The sequence below is a fragment of the Myxocyprinus asiaticus genome, chromosome 4 (assembly GCF_019703515.2).
Source record: "Myxocyprinus asiaticus isolate MX2 ecotype Aquarium Trade chromosome 4, UBuf_Myxa_2, whole genome shotgun sequence".
NCBI classification, from domain to species: Eukaryota; Metazoa; Chordata; class Actinopteri; order Cypriniformes; family Catostomidae; genus Myxocyprinus; species Myxocyprinus asiaticus.
Genome location: NC_059347.1, coordinates 10730895 through 10748341, shown reverse-complemented (window position 1 = coordinate 10748341; position 17447 = coordinate 10730895). Strand labels below are relative to the sequence as shown.

General features: G+C 38.6%; 1 protein-coding gene across 3 annotated transcripts in view; it reads left to right on the top strand.

Annotated features, from left to right (window-relative positions):
• LOC127433822 (ribosomal protein S6 kinase alpha-4-like) overlaps window positions 1-17447 on the top strand; it is a 69659-nt gene that overhangs the window by 7450 nt on the left and 44762 nt on the right. For all 3 annotated transcript variants that reach the window (XR_007895946.1, XM_051686081.1, XM_051686072.1), the window contains exons 6-14: window positions 1998-2105; window positions 2209-2289; window positions 2566-2669; window positions 2839-2989; window positions 3245-3406; window positions 6161-6286; window positions 6387-6520; window positions 9328-9421; window positions 12801-12971. Coding sequence is in view for 2 of the 3 variants with exons in the window: in XM_051686081.1 (XP_051542041.1) it covers window positions 1998-2105; window positions 2209-2289; window positions 2566-2669; window positions 2839-2989; window positions 3245-3406; window positions 6161-6286; window positions 6387-6520; window positions 9328-9421; window positions 12801-12971 (1131 nt within the window). In the remaining variant the exon portion in view is untranslated. The remainder of the gene's footprint in view (window positions 1-1997; window positions 2106-2208; window positions 2290-2565; window positions 2670-2838; window positions 2990-3244; window positions 3407-6160; window positions 6287-6386; window positions 6521-9327; window positions 9422-12800; window positions 12972-17447) is intronic.

Here is a 17447-nt window from a genome sequence, read left to right as displayed (position 1 = left end):
TTTTGATAAGATCACACTTTACAATTAAATTTGTTAAAGGTGATGTGTGTAATTTTTTTTAATGATGAAATACTTCCTCCATTAGTTCAACCAATGGTGTGAGGTTGGGGTGGGGCTATCTGTTTGTTCAACCAATGGCAGAAGAAGAGCTGTTTGGTGAAACCTAAATCACCTACTTTTAAATATTTAAACTGTGTTAAAAGTATTTTTTGATTATTTAATTAGTAAAATATGAGTTATTTAATATACAGGTGCATCTCAATAAATTAGAATGTCGTGGAAAAGTTCATTTCAGTAATTTAACTCAAATTGTGAAACTCGTGTATTAAATAAATTCAGTGCACACAGACTGAAGTAGTTTAAGTCTTTGGTTCTTTTAATTGTGATGATTTTGGCTCACATTTAACAAAAACCCACCAATTCACTATCTCAAAAAATTAGAATATGGTGACATGCCAATCAGCTAATCAACTCAAAACACCTGCAAAGGTTTCCTGAGCCTTCAAAATGGTCTCTCAGTTTGGTTCACTAGGCTACACAATCATGGGGAAGACTGCTGATCTGACAGTTGTCCAGAAGACAATCATTGACACCCTTCACAAGGGGGTAAGCCACAAACATTCATTGCCAAAGAAGCTGGCTGTTCACAGAGTGCTGTATCCAAGCATGTTAACAGAAAGTTGAATGGAAGGAAAAAGTGTGGAAGAAAAAGATGCACAACCAACCGAGAGAACCGCAGCCTTATGAGGATTGTCAAGCAAAATCGATTCAAGAATTTGGGTGAACTTCACAAGGAATGGACTGAGGCTGGGGTCAAGGCATCAAGAGCCACCACACACAGACGTGTCAAGGAATTTGGCTACAGTTGTCGTATTCTTCTTGTTAAGCCACTCCTGAACCACAGACAACGTCAGAGGCGTCTTACCTGGGCTAAGTAGAAGAAGAACTGGACTGTTGCCCAGTGGTCCAAAGTCCTCTTTTCAGATGAGAGCAAGTTTTGTATTTCATTTGGAAACCAAGGTCCTAGAGTCTGGAGGAAGGGTGGAGAAGCTCATAGCCCAAGTTGCTTGAAGTCCAGTGTTAAGTTTCCACAGTCTGTGATGATTTGGGGTGCAATGTCATCTGCTGGTGTTGGTCCATTGTGTTTTTTGAAAACCAAAGTCACTGCACCCGTTTACCAAGAAATTTTGGAGCACTTCATGCTTCCTTCTGCTGACCAGCTTTTTAAAGATGCTGATTTCATTTTCCAGCAGGATTTGGCACCTGCCCACACTGCCAAAAGCACCAAAAGTTGGTTAAATGACCATGGTGTTGGTGTGCTTGACTGGCCAGCAAATTCACCAGACCTGAACCCCATAGAGAATCTATGGGGTATTGTCAAGAGGAAAATGAGAAACAAGAGATCAAAAAATGCAGATGAGCTGAAGGCCACTGTCAAAGAAACCTGGGCTTCCATACCACCTCAGCAGTGCCACAAACTGATCACCTCCATGCCACGCCGAATTGAGGCAGTAATTAAAGCAAAAGGAGCCCCTACCAAGTATTGAGTACATATACAGTAAATGAACATACTTTCCAGAAGGCCAACAATTCACTAAAAATGTTTTTTTTATTGGTCTTATGATGTATTCTAATTTGTTGAGATAGTGAATTGGTGGGTTTTTGTTAAATGTGAGCCCAAATCATCACAATTAAAAGAACCAAAGACTTAAACTACTTCAGTCTGTGTGCACTGAATTTATTTAATACACGAGTTTCACAATTTGAGTTGAATTACTGAAATAAATGAACTTTTCCACGACATTCTAATTTATCGAGATGCACCTGTACAATCCAGAATGGAAAAGTCATTTACAATTTTTGTTAGGAAGGAATTCAAATTTTATCTTAAATGTACTTATTTAATTAAACTTTGAAATTTCAAACTTTAGGGATGTCAGTAGTTTTAAATAATATCAGTGTTTTATGAGCACCATTGTTTGGTCTTGTGTTTTCAGCTTGGCATTGTGTACCGTGACATTAAACTGGAGAATATCTTATTGGACAGTGATGGTCATGTGGTCCTGACAGACTTTGGGCTGAGTAAGGAGTTTTTGGAGGAAGAGGTGAGAAAATAAAACTATAATATCTGAAGTTTGGATTTGTTTTGTTGTAACCTGTGTGCAGTTCTCAGTCCTTATGCAGCTTTGTTTCTCTGTTCACCTGTAGAAAGAGAGAACATACTCATTCTGTGGCACTATAGAGTACATGGCACCAGAGATTATCAGAGGGAAAGCTGGCCACGGCAAGGTGAGAGTAAAATTTGTATCAATACCCAGACCAATTAATATCACAATAATAAAATATTTAAATGGGCGGTGGTCCAGAAAACAATAGTGTAAATGGAAAGTCGACTAAGACCCTAAAGTGGTCCAGAACAAGTTCATTTCAGGCCAGGGACAATTTCTTTTTTTTGAAGAGGAGTCAAGTATAAAAACACCTTATATTATAATCATCAGTGACCCTTGCCCTATCACCTGTAGTGGTGACCCCTGTTTCTTCCTTCCTTCATTTACTTTCCTGTAGACGGTGGATTGGTGGAGTTTGGGGATTCTGATGTTTGAACTGTTGACTGGAGCATCTCCGTTCACTCTGGAGGGAGAGCGAAATTCCCAGAGTGAAGTGTCCAAGTGAGTCTCGCCTGTGCACAGACAGTGCTCCATGACTCTTAAGTACTGTACTCCCACGATGCATTTAAAGTCCAAGTGATGACAGCTGTTGTTGTGATTGACTCACATTGATGATTACATCAGAGAAATCATTCCCCAGAATTAAATTAGCTTTCTCTCTCTGTCTTAGACGTATCCTGCGCTGTGAGCCTCCATTCCCTTCTATAATTGGACCTTTGGCGCAGGACCTTTTGAGAAAGTTACTGGTGAAGGACCCTCATAAGAGGCTGGGGTCTGGACCCCGAGGAGCAGAGGACATCAAGAGTCATCCATTCTTCAAGGTTCTCTCCTCCTCTCCTTTTGGGCCAGAAAACAGTCATATTTTAGTTTTTTTCATGACCATTTCCACCCTCTCACCCTTATGCTCCTTCTCCTTTATGACCTACAGTTTATATGTAAATTAACTCAGGTATGATTGACTAATCAATTTGCATGTAAAAATGGTTTGCTGTGGGCTTTTTTAAAAAGTGTCCAAATACTTTTTAGGGTCACCGTAGATGTTCACACACCTTACTTGATTGTTCTGTGTGTTTTAGGGTTTAAACTGGTCTGATCTGTCCGAGAAAAAGGTTGCGAGCCCATTCCGACCAGAACTCCGTAATGAATTGGATGTGGGAAACTTTGCAGAAGAGTTTACTGGGATGGAGCCAGTGTATTCCCCTGCCAGCACGCCACCTAGTACAGACCGTCTGTTTCAGGTACACACACACACACACACACTTGTCCTTGTGCCACTTTCAGAGAGACAAATCCATGTATACAGTACACTCCATTTCCTGCCACGGCCCTCCTTTATTATTAGCTAGTGTAACATCACACACACACACACACACACACACACACACACACACACACACACACAAGCTCTGAAACAGAATACCAGGTCATCCCACTCAAATGACAAATGCACACACTTGTTATTGGAACACCATCTCTGTCATGTCTATCTTGTTCTACGGTGTTCTCGTTCAGCCTTCACACCTCCTACCATTGGCAGTACAATTACATTATCTACCAAAATAAACTGCTGTAGGGATGTGAAAAGTACTTCTACTTTTGTACCAAGTTGATACTCTCTACCACGTTTGGTCCTAAGTAAATATAAACATGCAGGGCAAAAAATAGCATGTCTAAATATCTGATCTGTGCCTTAGGGCTTGCCATTGTCTATTATGCCATTAATATTAATCAGAGGAATATTGGGGAAAAAAAATGGAGAAGCACTCACAATCAAGATATAAACACAAAGTTAGGCCTAAAAAAAAAGAAAAAAAGAAACTATATTTAAGCTGAATTACAGACCCACTTCTACAATTGCATCTCTGAGAATCAGTTTTTATCAGTGCTGTCATTGTAAAAAAAATGTTTAATTGAATTAATAACATGATATGGCATTCACATAAAGTCTAGACATTACATTATGTTGTAGGACGAGTAAGGCATTGATTAGACATAAAAAAAAAAAACTGGCTTTAGAAATTAACGTACACTCGGGGATATGATTAATTGCATTAAATTAAAGGGATAGTTCACCCCAAATTCTAAATTCTCTCATAAGTTACCCACCCTTATGCCATCCCAGATGTGTATGACTTTCTTTGTTCTACAGAACACAAATGGAAAATTTTAGAAGAATATTTCAGCTCTGTAGGTCCATACAATGCAAGTGAATGGTGACCAGAACTTTGAAGCTAAAAAAAGCACATAAAGGCAGCATAAAAGTAATCCATGTGACTCCAGCAGTTTAATTCATGTCTTCAGAAGTGATATGATAGGTGTGGGTGAGAAACAGAATAACATTTAAGTCTTTTACTGTAAATCACCACTATAAGCTTTACATTTTTTTCACATTTTGAAAGTAAAGTGAAAGTGGAGATTTATGGTAATAAAGGACTTGATCTGTTTCTCACCCACACCTATTATATTGCTTCTGAAGACATGGATTAAACCACTGGAGTCACATGGATTACTTTTATGCTGCCTTTATGTGGTTTTTGAAGCTTCAAAGTTCTGGTCACCATTCACTTGCATTGGTGAACTATCCCTATAACGCATATTTTTTTTATTAATCACACTGAATTAACATGTTGAATCGACAGCCTTAGTATTTATGTTTTATTATAATTAATTATTAAATAATCATGCAGTGAAGAAAATGCCAATAATTCACATAGTTTATTTTACATTTGATTATATTTCTTTTTTCAGTTTCTGAATGTTTACTAGTATTCTTGATAATGCTTTTAGATATCTGAAAAACTTAAAACATCGTTTCAATAATTGTTAATTTCTTAACTGTTTACTTGGAAAAACTACTTGTAAAAACATGAAGCAATATTTATTTGAGAAGTACTAAAAGGCTACAAGCCATTTTTTAAAATTTGTTAATATTTCTATTAGAGGTAGACCTACAGTATATATCAGTTTTACCGATTTATTGGTGCCGATAGTTGCTTTTTTAACTATTGGTTATCAGCAAACATCTGTGCCGATAGTTTTGAATTTGAATCCTGTGTTCCACTGTGGCAGAGCGGCTTGGTTTTACAGTAAGACAGCGGCCACTAGAGGTGAAATAAAAACAATCATGTGGGGACTTGCTACATATTAATCTGTCATTATTGACAATATTCATCCATGCTTTTGTCCTCTCTTCAATTAATATTTTATTTTGATTAACGCTTTAAACTCAGATGGGCCCACCAATTTGTAATTATTAAAATATGAATAATAATAATAATAATAATAATAAGAAGAATTACATTCTTGGGGTCCTGGGTAGCTCAGTGGTAAAAGACGCTGGCTACCACCCCTGGAGTTCGCTAGTTCGAATCCCAGGGCATGCTGAGTGACTCCAGCTAGGTCTCCTAAGCAACCAAATTGGCCCGGTTGCTAGGGAGGGTAGAGTCACATGGGGTAACCTCCTCGTGATCGCTATAATGTGGTTCGTTCTCGGTGGGGCGCGTGGTGAGTTGAGCACGGATGCTGCGGTGGATGGCATGAAGCCTCCACACACGCTATGTCTCTGTGGCAACGCGCTCAACAAGCCACGTGATAAGATGCGCAGGTTGATGGTCTCAGATGCAGAGGCAACTGGGATTCATCCTCTGCCACCCGGATTGAGGTGAATCACTACGCCACCACGAGGACTTAAAAGCGCACTGGGAATTGGGCATTCCAAATTGGGTGAAAAAGGGGAATAATAAACTGCTTCTGGGATTTTATTCATTTTCGACTACTGTGTCTGTACCCTTCACAGTAAGGAAAGCCAATTTTTTTAACATTCTATAAATCGATTGTAAAAACTATCGATCGATTAATTGGTTATTGGCCTTTTCCACCACCAAGTTATCAGTATCTGCTAAAATCTGCTAATTTTGAAAGTTCACTGGAATTGGTATCGATATTTGGTATCAACCCTACTGTGTTTTAACTGTGTTTTCTCTTGCTCTCAGGGCTACTCTTTTGTGGCTCCTTCTATCTTGTTCAACAAGAATGTGGTAATGGGGGACGTCCTGGACGCTCATGCGAATATTGACAGGCCCGGTTCTGCTACAGTCCAGCGTAGTGCTATGCTAAAGGTACACCGCTGCCTCTCTAAAAAAAAAAGCTTATAAAAGCATATATCTTTAAAGATTTGTGGTGAAAAAGGTAAACGTCCTCCTTTTTTGTGTTTTCCAGGAGTCTCAGTTTTTCTTGCACTATGAGCTGTGCCTGCAGGGGGCGCCACTTGGTGAGGGCAGTTTCTCCGTCTGCAGGAAGTGCAAACACAGGAAGAGTGGGCAGGAATATGCCGTAAAAATTGTCAGCCGAAGGTAGAAACACAAATTCACACTTGTTCATTGCAAAAGCAGGTCAAAATTTGGGGTTTCCAACGAATGAACTATTGAACTATGGAAACTAGTGTAGCTGGCTCTGAGGACAGGAACACCATATGTTACTCTACTAATGAAACATGAATGATTTTAGCCATCAAACACTGATTTTTGTTGGCACTAAACCATAACAATATTTCGGTTAACTTAATTGCATTTGTTCATCCCTTACAGAAGAATTGCATTGTTTTTTTGTTTTTTTCTCCCCAATTTGGAATTCCCAATGCTCTCTAAGTCCTTGTGGTGGCATAGTGGCTCGCCACCCAGTTGCCTCCATGTCTGAGACATTCAGTCCGTGCATCTTATCACGTGGTTTGTAGAGCGCATTACCACAGAGACCTAGTGCGTGTGGAGGCTTCATGCTATTCTACGTGCCCCACCGAGAGCGAGAACCACATTATAGCGATCAAGAGGAGGTTAACCCAACGTGACTCTACCCACCCTAGCAACCGGGCCAATTGGTTGCATAGGAAGCCTGACTGGAGTCACTCAGCACGCCCTGGATTTGAACTTGCGACTCCAGGTGTGGTAGTCAGCGTCTTTACTTGCTGAGCTACCCAGGCCCCGAAGAATTACATTGTTAAATTGATATTGTTTAAACTGTTGTTACAGCATTTCAGTGGCGGTGAAACAAATATTCCTGCACAATTATGTCTGAATGTGATGAGGGAGAAAGATTAGACACCACAAAATGATAAACAGACAATAAATAAATGAACAACCCCTTGTTGCATTGTGGTCGCCTACAAATATGTACAGTTCAACTAGTGATATTTTTTATGAATTTGGTCTCACAAATCAAACTTGCACTCAGAGCGATTACTTACCAAGTTAACAAATCACTCATTGAACAGAAATTCAAGACTTTCTGTCATTTCTGACTCAAAATCAGTCATGAATCATGTATGGGCCGTGCATACTTCTTCAGCCATTGTGGTGTTGAACATGGGCGGTGCTAGTTGTGGGCTAGTGGGGCTTAAGCCCCCAATGTTTTCAGCCCGGAATTATTTTATTATCTTGTAGTGATGTCATAACCAGTGCTTCTGTACCAAGTTGGTGCTGAATATAAATATAGTTTGATATTAAGTAATATATATTGTTGGGCGGCTGCTTTCCGGCACTCATGCGAATGTGAGCTCATGCAAGAAGAGCACTCGCGAATGTGGCTGCGTCAATTAGGGTTGGGGGAAAAATCGTTTCAGCGATGCATCGCGATTCTTTCTCAAACGATTCTGAATCGATTCTCAAAAGAATCCGATTTGATTCTGAATTCAGTGTAAACTGCAGCGGCGCAGTGGCGCGCGCCAGAGACAGATATAGAAACAAAGACGCGCGTTAAGCGCACACTAAAGTCAAGCGCACAAACACGACAGTTTGCAGACTAGGTGTATCAAACACATGACCATTTGGGCCCCAATGAAACTACGATCCCGAAATTCCTTCACAAACCCACGCACATAGCAACGGGAGAGTTTATTCATCATAACTTGCCAACAAACAACATGAAAGATGAGCTTGAACCCGTTATTGCACTGATTTGCACAGAACGGGGGAATACGCAGCAGAAAATCATTCTGAGGCAGCGGTTCCTGAGACGTGGGTGATGTTTTCAGTTAATTCTTGTTTTTTTGTTTTCTCCATTGCCTTTCTCTACTCTTGCACGCTTACCATTTCATTGGCTTTTGCTTATTGCCGGTCACTCGCTTGTCAGGACAGTGTGCTCGCATGCTGATAATTGTTTGAAATCCACCGTAGCATTTGCGACGGGGTCGTGCGATCTTCTACTCGCAGAGAAAACAGATGGATCAGTGCATATGAGATGCTTGATAAATTTCTAAAGCAACAACCGCACTATTTAGACTGCTTTACCAACACCTGTGCATGTGAGGAGAGGAGAAGCTGACAGCTGCACTCTCCTTTCATCCTGGACTTCCAGTTGTGGTTAAATATTAAAATGAATAGGCATGGCATAGATTAATTTTAAATAATGAAATACTATTAAATGATTAGCAATGCTTTAAAAAAAAAAAAAAAAAAAAATATATATATATATATATATATATATATATATATATATATATATATATATATATATATATATATATAAATAATCTTGTGGATATTCCATGTTTTGTTCACAGCTCATACTGAATGTAAAAGGCCAGTTTATGTTATGTTACTCATTCTGATTTTCGAAAACAGCCGTTAAATAAAAAGCTGAAAGGGAAGAAATGGAGAGTAAAAAAGAATTTTAGAAGAAACTGATAGAAATGATCTATTTGGAGGACAAGATGCATCGTCCTTTCTTCTAAATGAAATTAAAGCACCAGACAAATGAATAACAAGCATCAAAACTGTCAATTGTACACATTATCAAACTACGGAAAGCCGAAAGGGACAAAAATAGTGTCTTTTTAAATCCCGTTTTAAAGTACATTGTGTAAAAAGCACACAACTTTTAGTCTTTGAGCATATCTGAGGCTGAGACAAAAGTGGGAGCTTTTAGTTTCAGTGATCTTTAAAGGTTTACTACATAAATGACACCCAACACATGCAACTTTTATGATAAAGTGTATTATATTCCGATATGTCGTCAAAGGATGGCCCCATACGTTTCCGCAGAGGTCTGGGCTGATCCCCGTATATCCGCTGAACCTAGAACCGCCACTTGTGTTGAATGTATGTGGAGATATGTTGAGATGCCCAACAATGCTCGAGTCTCAGCATGATTCTGTCTGCTGTTGTAGGATGGAGGCCATGACTCAGAGAGAGGTGGCAGCATTGAGACAGTGTGAATCTCACCCGAACATAGTCACACTCCATGAGGTCTATACTGATCAGGTATGCCTTTGCACCACACACACTCGTATAATACTTATAATATAATATTTTGTTGCTTGTTTACCCTATTCTTTTATTACTCTTATTCCACCGACATGCTTCAGAGTTGGTGCCCAACCTGGAACCGTTACATGCGTTTCTAAACTTGCTGGTTATACCCTCTTATAAACCTGCTGGTCTCGAACCGGGGACCATTAAAGGAATAGTTCACCCAAAAATGATCATTCTCTCATCATTTACAGTACTCACTCTTATGCTGTTTCAAACACGTATGACTTTCTGTCTTCTGCGGAACACAATTGAAGATATTTTTATGGAGTTATTTATGGATATATGGATATGTGTTTTTTTTTTTTTTTTTTTTTTTTGTCTGTACAATTCAAGTCAGTTGGGTCCAACACTTTCAAGCTCCAAAAAAAAAGTCTATCCCATCTGAGATCAAAAATATTATTTTACGGATAGCATATGTTTGAATTTATTAAATATTTGAATATCAAACATGAAACTTCTGACCATTGCATCAAAAGCAGCTCATTCCATTATTTTGGATGTTAAAATATGTTCTCAAAACTCGTAAGACTTGTAAAAAAAGACCGTGTTGGGGCATGTTTGTTTGTGGGCAGGTTGTGTAGTAACCAGGGTCAGAAATTAGCCAGGGCTCAGGACAATAATTCCCCAGATATTTAAAATGTGGGGGCAAAAATGCCCTATAGCAGGGCTACTCAACTTTGGAAAGGCCCTTCATTTTTATTATTATATATGTAAGGGATAATCCACGGCTAGTTGTGCGTTAAAAGATTTTAAATGCACAATGTGGAGATGTTTAATGCACACCTAGCCATGGATTATCCCAATTATACCATGGACACTTGCCAGAATTGATTGGTTACAGCTGTAATATATTTTTTGCAGTGCAAATTTTGATTGGAAGAATAAAAAGGTTACGTTAATTTGATCTAAGGGCCGTTAGATCTGCAGGTCCGCCTGTTCTAAATCAGACACAGAGAAAAAGAAGTGCGACCACACACTTGGTCAGAACTCTGAATTTAAATGCACAATCCAGAAATAATAATATCCACAGAATGTAGAGGGGTTGGCACCACATATAAAATGTATTATTTAATTTTTATTCATTGTTATTTTCACATTAATGTGGAAAAACTGACGTTACAAACATGGCAGTGAGACATATAGATTACTTTTATTTTTATCTTTTTATCTTTTATCTTACTTTTATCCCCAACCCTCTTATTACTGGAGACGTATAGATTACTTTTATGCTGACTTTATGTGATTTGGAGCTACAAAGGTCTGATCACCATTCACTTGCATTGTATGGAACTACAGAGCTGAGATATTCTTCTAAAAATCTTCATTTGTGTTCTGCAGAAGAAAGAAAGTCATACACATCTGGGATGGCATGAGAGTGAGTAAATGATGAGAGAATTTTCATTTTTGGGTGAACTATCCTTTTAATTTACCCTGATGCTGACACTTGTCTCAAGTTGTGTTGAGAAATATGTATAAAGGAACAAGAACTATTGCGCAATGATTAGCCCTATGCAGATATATGTCGATAATCATTGGGGAAAGAACTTTCATTTTTGGGTGAACTATTTCTTTAAGTTTGGGTTTTACTTAATAAATAACAGATGTTGATGAATTTGAACCTAATATGGAAAAACCTCAAATCAGTTCTGAAGACGTTGAATGTGAAAAAAAAAAAAAAAAATGTGATTATATTTACTATTATGGTATAGAGCAAGGTTTCCCATACGGGGGGTTCTTAAGGGACACGTGATTGCGTACGAAAATAGTTCGGTCATTTATCGAGTTTTAAAAACATTGACGGATAATTTAAAATGTTATCCATCTTTTGACAAATAAAAAAAAACAAAAAAGAAAACAACTTAAACCAAGCACATACTTTTTTGCGTCAGTGTAATTTTCTCACCGTCGACAGCGTTACATTCTCTCTCTCTCTCTCTCTCTCTCTCTCTCTCTCTCTCTCCCTGCGCATGTATGTGTGAGAAAGAGAGCGAGACTGTGGGCTCTCATGCAACAGACTGATGGTGATAAAATGGCACTTTTAATGTAAATGTAAATTACATGCTACTCTCCATTAAACGGTATAACGTAACATAATTACTTTCATGATCAGCAACGCAATTATGTTTTAAAATTAACCGCATTAACCCAACATTGTTTGCCCTGTAGTCCTGAAAAAGCAGTAGGTCATTGCTGTACCTCCTTGGCTTGTAGGCTTCTGTTAACCGCTTGTGTGTTGGTCCTGTTCACTGCCGAACCGACCGGCTGACGAAGGCTTCTGATTGGTCTGAAAGGTGTCATTTAGGCGGCCACCTACTATTTTCTAGCACAGCTGCCTGAACTTAAAAAACATTAATATCATGTTTAATTTCCTAAAAATATTTCTAAAGTAAGGGGGACATGTTCCGTTCCACCTTTTCCACCACGTTCAATCCGATCATGAAAAGACCAAGTGTAAACGCTCTCCAACATGGGTTCGAGATGGCTATAACTACGGAGGTGGATTGAGACGCATTCCATCCAAAACTCGGTCAAGTTCAAATGCATCTGGCTGTTCAAGCCACATATGTAAACGTTACTCCGCCCAAACAGCGCTACGTCAGCATAGTGAATACGTGAAACATTACAGCTGTAACCGAGTATTTGCATAGGGCTCGAGTCGCGCAATAAATAATACCAAATTAAGAAATGGATGCACGTTGTAGTGCAATCTTCATTTATTTGATGCAGATCACTGAAGGAACTGAAACTAAACACTGACAATGAGTGCAGCTGATGTGCATGGACATATCTTACCTACGAGTAACGAGAAGCCCTGAAGGGTTCAGTAAAAACGCATGAAGTGACCAAGTGTAAATGCCCTCTAATATGAACAACCAGTCAGTAACTAAGTGTCAGATTGAAGTCTCACCAGCCTTAAGTACAACAATACAGAACAGAGTAACATTTCTTTTTTTTAATTTTGAGTTGGACATCAGTAAGATTAATTTAGGAACCACTTCGACTGATACATTAGTGTTTTTGATTCGCAAAATCAAAAGTGTCTCATGAGAGTCATTTGTTAGGGAATTGGACTGCACTGGTCGTGCTCTATTAAAATTCAGTAACGGGTCAGCAATGCTACTGAATTTCTACATAGTATTTTAGTACGGTGTTCCATCCACATCTGCGTAAAATTGCACGTTCGGGAACCGTTAATGGAACTGAAAGTCGTGAAAATCACACAACTCTGACAACTGCTTCTCGATCCCCAACCCTACATTTCTCCTATCCTTCCCATTCTCCTTTCCATTCTTGATCCTTTCCATCTCTCTCTCTCGCTCTCCCCCAGTATCACACTTACCTGGTCATGGAGTTGTTACGCGGCGGTGAGCTGTTGGAGCGGATAAGGAAGAAGAAGATGTTTGCTGAATGGGAGGCCAGTCAGCTAATGAAGAGTCTGGTGTCTGCGGTTAGCTACATGCATGAGGCTGGAGTCGTACACCGAGACCTCAAACCAGAGGTACAGAGATAATCAAATTTTATTGAGATTACAATGGATAGGTGGATGAATAGATAGGCAGGATTGGCATAAAATTTTTATGGCACAGTGCCAATAAGGGAAGGATGAAGAAAGGACTTGAATGTCGATTTATTGATGTGTGAACAATCAAACAGCAAACAGATAAAGAAACACTTATATGTCAACTAGCATGTGGCTACGCAAATGCAAAGGATGGAGAATTGAATCAGTTCTCAGTTCTCGGATAAAAGGGTGCTGTTATGCACTGACAAATGCATTATGTTCACATCTGTTGCACCGCCAACTGGTCATGCCAGCTCTCTTCTATCTTGTTCTGTCATTCAGATCTCCCGTCAACTGTGCAATCATCACTCATAGTTTGCCTGGTTTCACTTCTGGCTCAGATGAAGCAGATATTGTGATATTAAGCATTCAACACTCACTTGTGCTCAGCTATCCATGGGCTGTTTTTGTGTCTGTGCTGTAGGATCTTAATGTGCTGTACACATACACGGAGGACTGTCAAGTGCACTGCAGTTGACATTCATCTTCATCAGTGGCAGTTTCTAAAATTAATTTTATTTAGTTGTCTCGGACCACGTTCACACTAGGGTTTTGGTGTGAATCCGAGTCTGTTTGACGTCAGAGTTTAGTTGTTGTAAAAGCTGTTTTTCAAACTCGGGTGTCCACCAAGGAACCACACCCGAGTCGGAAACTGAAGTCTGGGTTACGGTCCATGTGGACTCCAGTACAGGTTGCAGTTGATGTTAAGTTTGGCCTGATGTGCGCAAGTGATCTACTGTTAATGATACATAGTGGGACTGGGCGATATATCGAATATTCTCAATATTATCGCAATGATTTTGCTGGCAATATAAAATTAAGCAATATCGGGAATATATCGCGATGATTGATTGAAAGTTCCTTTTTTTGGCCATTATGTTTCCTAAAGAGTGCATCATTAGACTCATTTCATGACCTTCAGGGCTTCACAATTATTGAATTTAATCAAAATCTCCAAAATAAAAGCTATTACTATCAAAAATATATTACTTTAGTACAAACCAAATATAATCCTCAATAATATTAATAATAATAATAATTATTATTATTATTCAGTATTATATTTTGTTCCCTGTATGTTCATTCACAATTTTTGTTATTTTTGTTATTTTTTATTTTTTTTTAATATTTGTAAGTAAATATTGCTTTTGTTGTTGTATTGGTGCATCTAAATGAAAATGATTAAATATTGTTATTTCTTGTGTTAATTTAGTAAAAATCTGTGGACAACATGCCTTCATTAGTTAGAGATTTTTATTCCATGCATTATGCATGCATTAAACATGTAAACATGGCTAAAATGGCTGTTCGGTTGAAATGATGATTTTTTAAGAAAATAAAAAAAAAGAAATGTTTAATGCAATTTCAGAGCAAATGTACATAATTCTCAAATATCGTCAGTAATCAAAAATATTGAGATATAATTGTTGCAGCCATATCGCCCAGCCCTTATATATAGTAAGGCTTGGCAATATACATTATTTAAAACAATTGGGTATATCTTTTGACAGTTTATCTTTAGCTTTTTGATGATATTCAATATGCAGTAGATCTCAATAAGCATTTATTTGCTATCAGTAAAAATCTATTTTAATATATTATATATTAATGTATCTGTGCTCGGCTCTCAGATTGGACTATCTGATCATTCATTAGTTGAACTAAGTTGTAAAACCCCTCTCCCCAGGTTATGCCAGAAATCCATTATAACCTACTGCAACTTTAAATCTATTGATCCAGTATCCTTTTCTACATCAGTACAAACCTCATACCTTACAGATATTACTGAACTTACCTGTTCCCACTGACATCCTCACTAGATACAATACATCAATTTTTAATGCCCTTGATTTACATGCCCCTCTTAAGAGTAGACTTGTCCCTTCCACTCACTCGTCTCCCTGGTTTACACCTGAACTTGCTCTCTGAAAGCTGCAGGATGCGGCCTTGAGCGTCTCTTTAAGAAAACTGGCTTAACTGTTCACTCATCTGCCTACAACGACCATATGCAGATATAAAAATTGCTGCACACTCGGCATATTTTCCTTCCCTTATCAATTATGCCTCTTCCAGATCCAAAACACTTTTCCACTGTTAACAAACTCACCAACCCACCTGTGTCTGTTATTTCTGATTCTGCTGAGCTCTATCAGTCATTTCTTCACTTCTTTCAAAATAAAATTAATTCACTATACAAACTTTTCCCTCCTATCGTATCTCCAGACGCTCCACAGGATTTCCTCGCTGACCTCATGATTGGCACATTTTCTGACTGTGCCCCTACTAGCCCAACTGTAATTAATCAAGAAATCAAATTCGACTTCTGTCAGTTAGACCCGGCCCACACCGCACTGCTTAAACATTGTCTGTCTGCCATTTCGGTGCCTATTTCCCTCCTCATCAACAGACTTCTTAGTACTGGTATTGTCCCTCTAGAACTAAAAATTGCAGCTGTCACCCCTGTTTTAAAAAAACCCGGCCTAGACCCCTCTGAGCTTAAAAATTACCTTCCTATTTCAAATCTCCCTTTTCTGTCCAAATTGATGGAAAATGTGGTTGCCTCTCTGCTACAATCCTATCTGGCCTCACACAATCTCTGAGTATTTTCAGTCGGGTTTCCGTCCATTCCACAGCACAGATCTCATTAGAGTCGTTAATGATCTTCTAATGGCCGCAGACTCTGGTGTCCTCACTATTCTTGTTCTCTTAGATCTCAGTTCTGCATTTGACACAATCTCACATAGCATACTCATTTCTCGCCTCTCTGCTATTAGCATCTTGTACTGTACTATCCTGGTTCAATTCTTATCTCTCTGACTGTCAACACTACATCTCTATTCGTCAGTCAAAATCTACTACAGCTCCTGTTCCTCAAGGCGTCCCTCAGGGTTCTGTTCTTGGTCCACTGCTCTTCATCACTTATATGCTTCCCCTGGGTCACATCGTTCACCGGCACGGACTCAGCTTTCACTGTTATGCTGATGCCATACAGCTTTATATCAGATCAAAACCCACTGCCCCCTTACCCACAAGCTCCTTATCTGCATGTATGAATGACATCAATACCTGGATGACCAATCATTTTCTCAAACTGAACACTGACAAAACTGATGTACTTTTAGTTGGTTCCACAAATCTTACATCTTGCCACTCTGATCAGTCTGTTGAAATTAATGGTGTCCTGGTCAGACCCCCCTCTACAGTCAGAAACCTCTGCATTATTTTTGATTCTTCACTCTCCTTTCTCCCTCACATCTCTTCTCTCACAAATGCTGCTTTCTTTCACCTCCGTATTGCCAGGCTACGCCCCATTATCAATGCAAAAGATGCAGAGACTCTTGTTCACGCTTTCATCACTTAATGACTCGACTACTGTAATACCCTCTTTTCTGGTCTCCCCATCAAAACAATCATTAAACTGCAATACATTCAGAATTCTACAGCTCGGGTTCTCACGTATTCCAAGAAATCATCTCACATCACCGCCATTTTACACAGACTGCACTGGCTACCTGTCTTTTACCACATTCAGTATAAATTATTCCTCACTACATTTAAAGCTCTACATGGTCTTTCCCCTCCTTACATCAAATATCTTATTCATCCCTACACACCATCTCGCTCACTCAGGTCTTCTGACTCCGGTTTACTACTCATTCCACGTTATAAGCTAACATCACTGGGTGGCAGGGCTTTTAGCACTACTGCTCCAACATTATGGAATTCTATCCCACAATCCCTCCGTGACCACAACAACATACATGATTTTAAAACCCATCTGAAAACATATCTCTTTGCCCAATGTTATTCTGACTCTTAATTGATATGCTCTTCTGTTTTTTTTTATTTTATTTTTTTTGCTATTTGTAAAGCGACCTTGATTTTGTAGAAAGGCTCTATATAAAATAAATGTATTATTATTATTATATTGTATATATAATACATAAAAAGTTTGATATATTAAAATTAGGGCTGTAAATCGATTAAAATTTTACATCGAATTAATTACATGGTATCCCGAGTAATTAATCGAATTAATCACATACATAAATATTTGCTGAGAAACCCCCTCAAATAACAGTAATTCAATATACAGTTGTGCTCAAAAGTTTGCATACCCTGGCAGAAATTGTGAAATTTTGGCTTTGATTTTGAAAATATGACTGATCATGCAAAAAACTTTTATTTAAGGATAGTGATCATATGAAGCCATTTATTATCACATAGTTGTTTGGCTCCTTTTTAAATCATAATGATAACAGAAATCACCCAAATGGCCCTGATGAAAAGTTTACATACCCTTGAATGTTTGGCCTTGTTACAGACACACAAGGTGACACACACAGGTTTAAATGGCAATTAAAGGTTAATTTCCCACACCTGTGGCTTTTTAAAGTGCAATTAGTGTCTGTG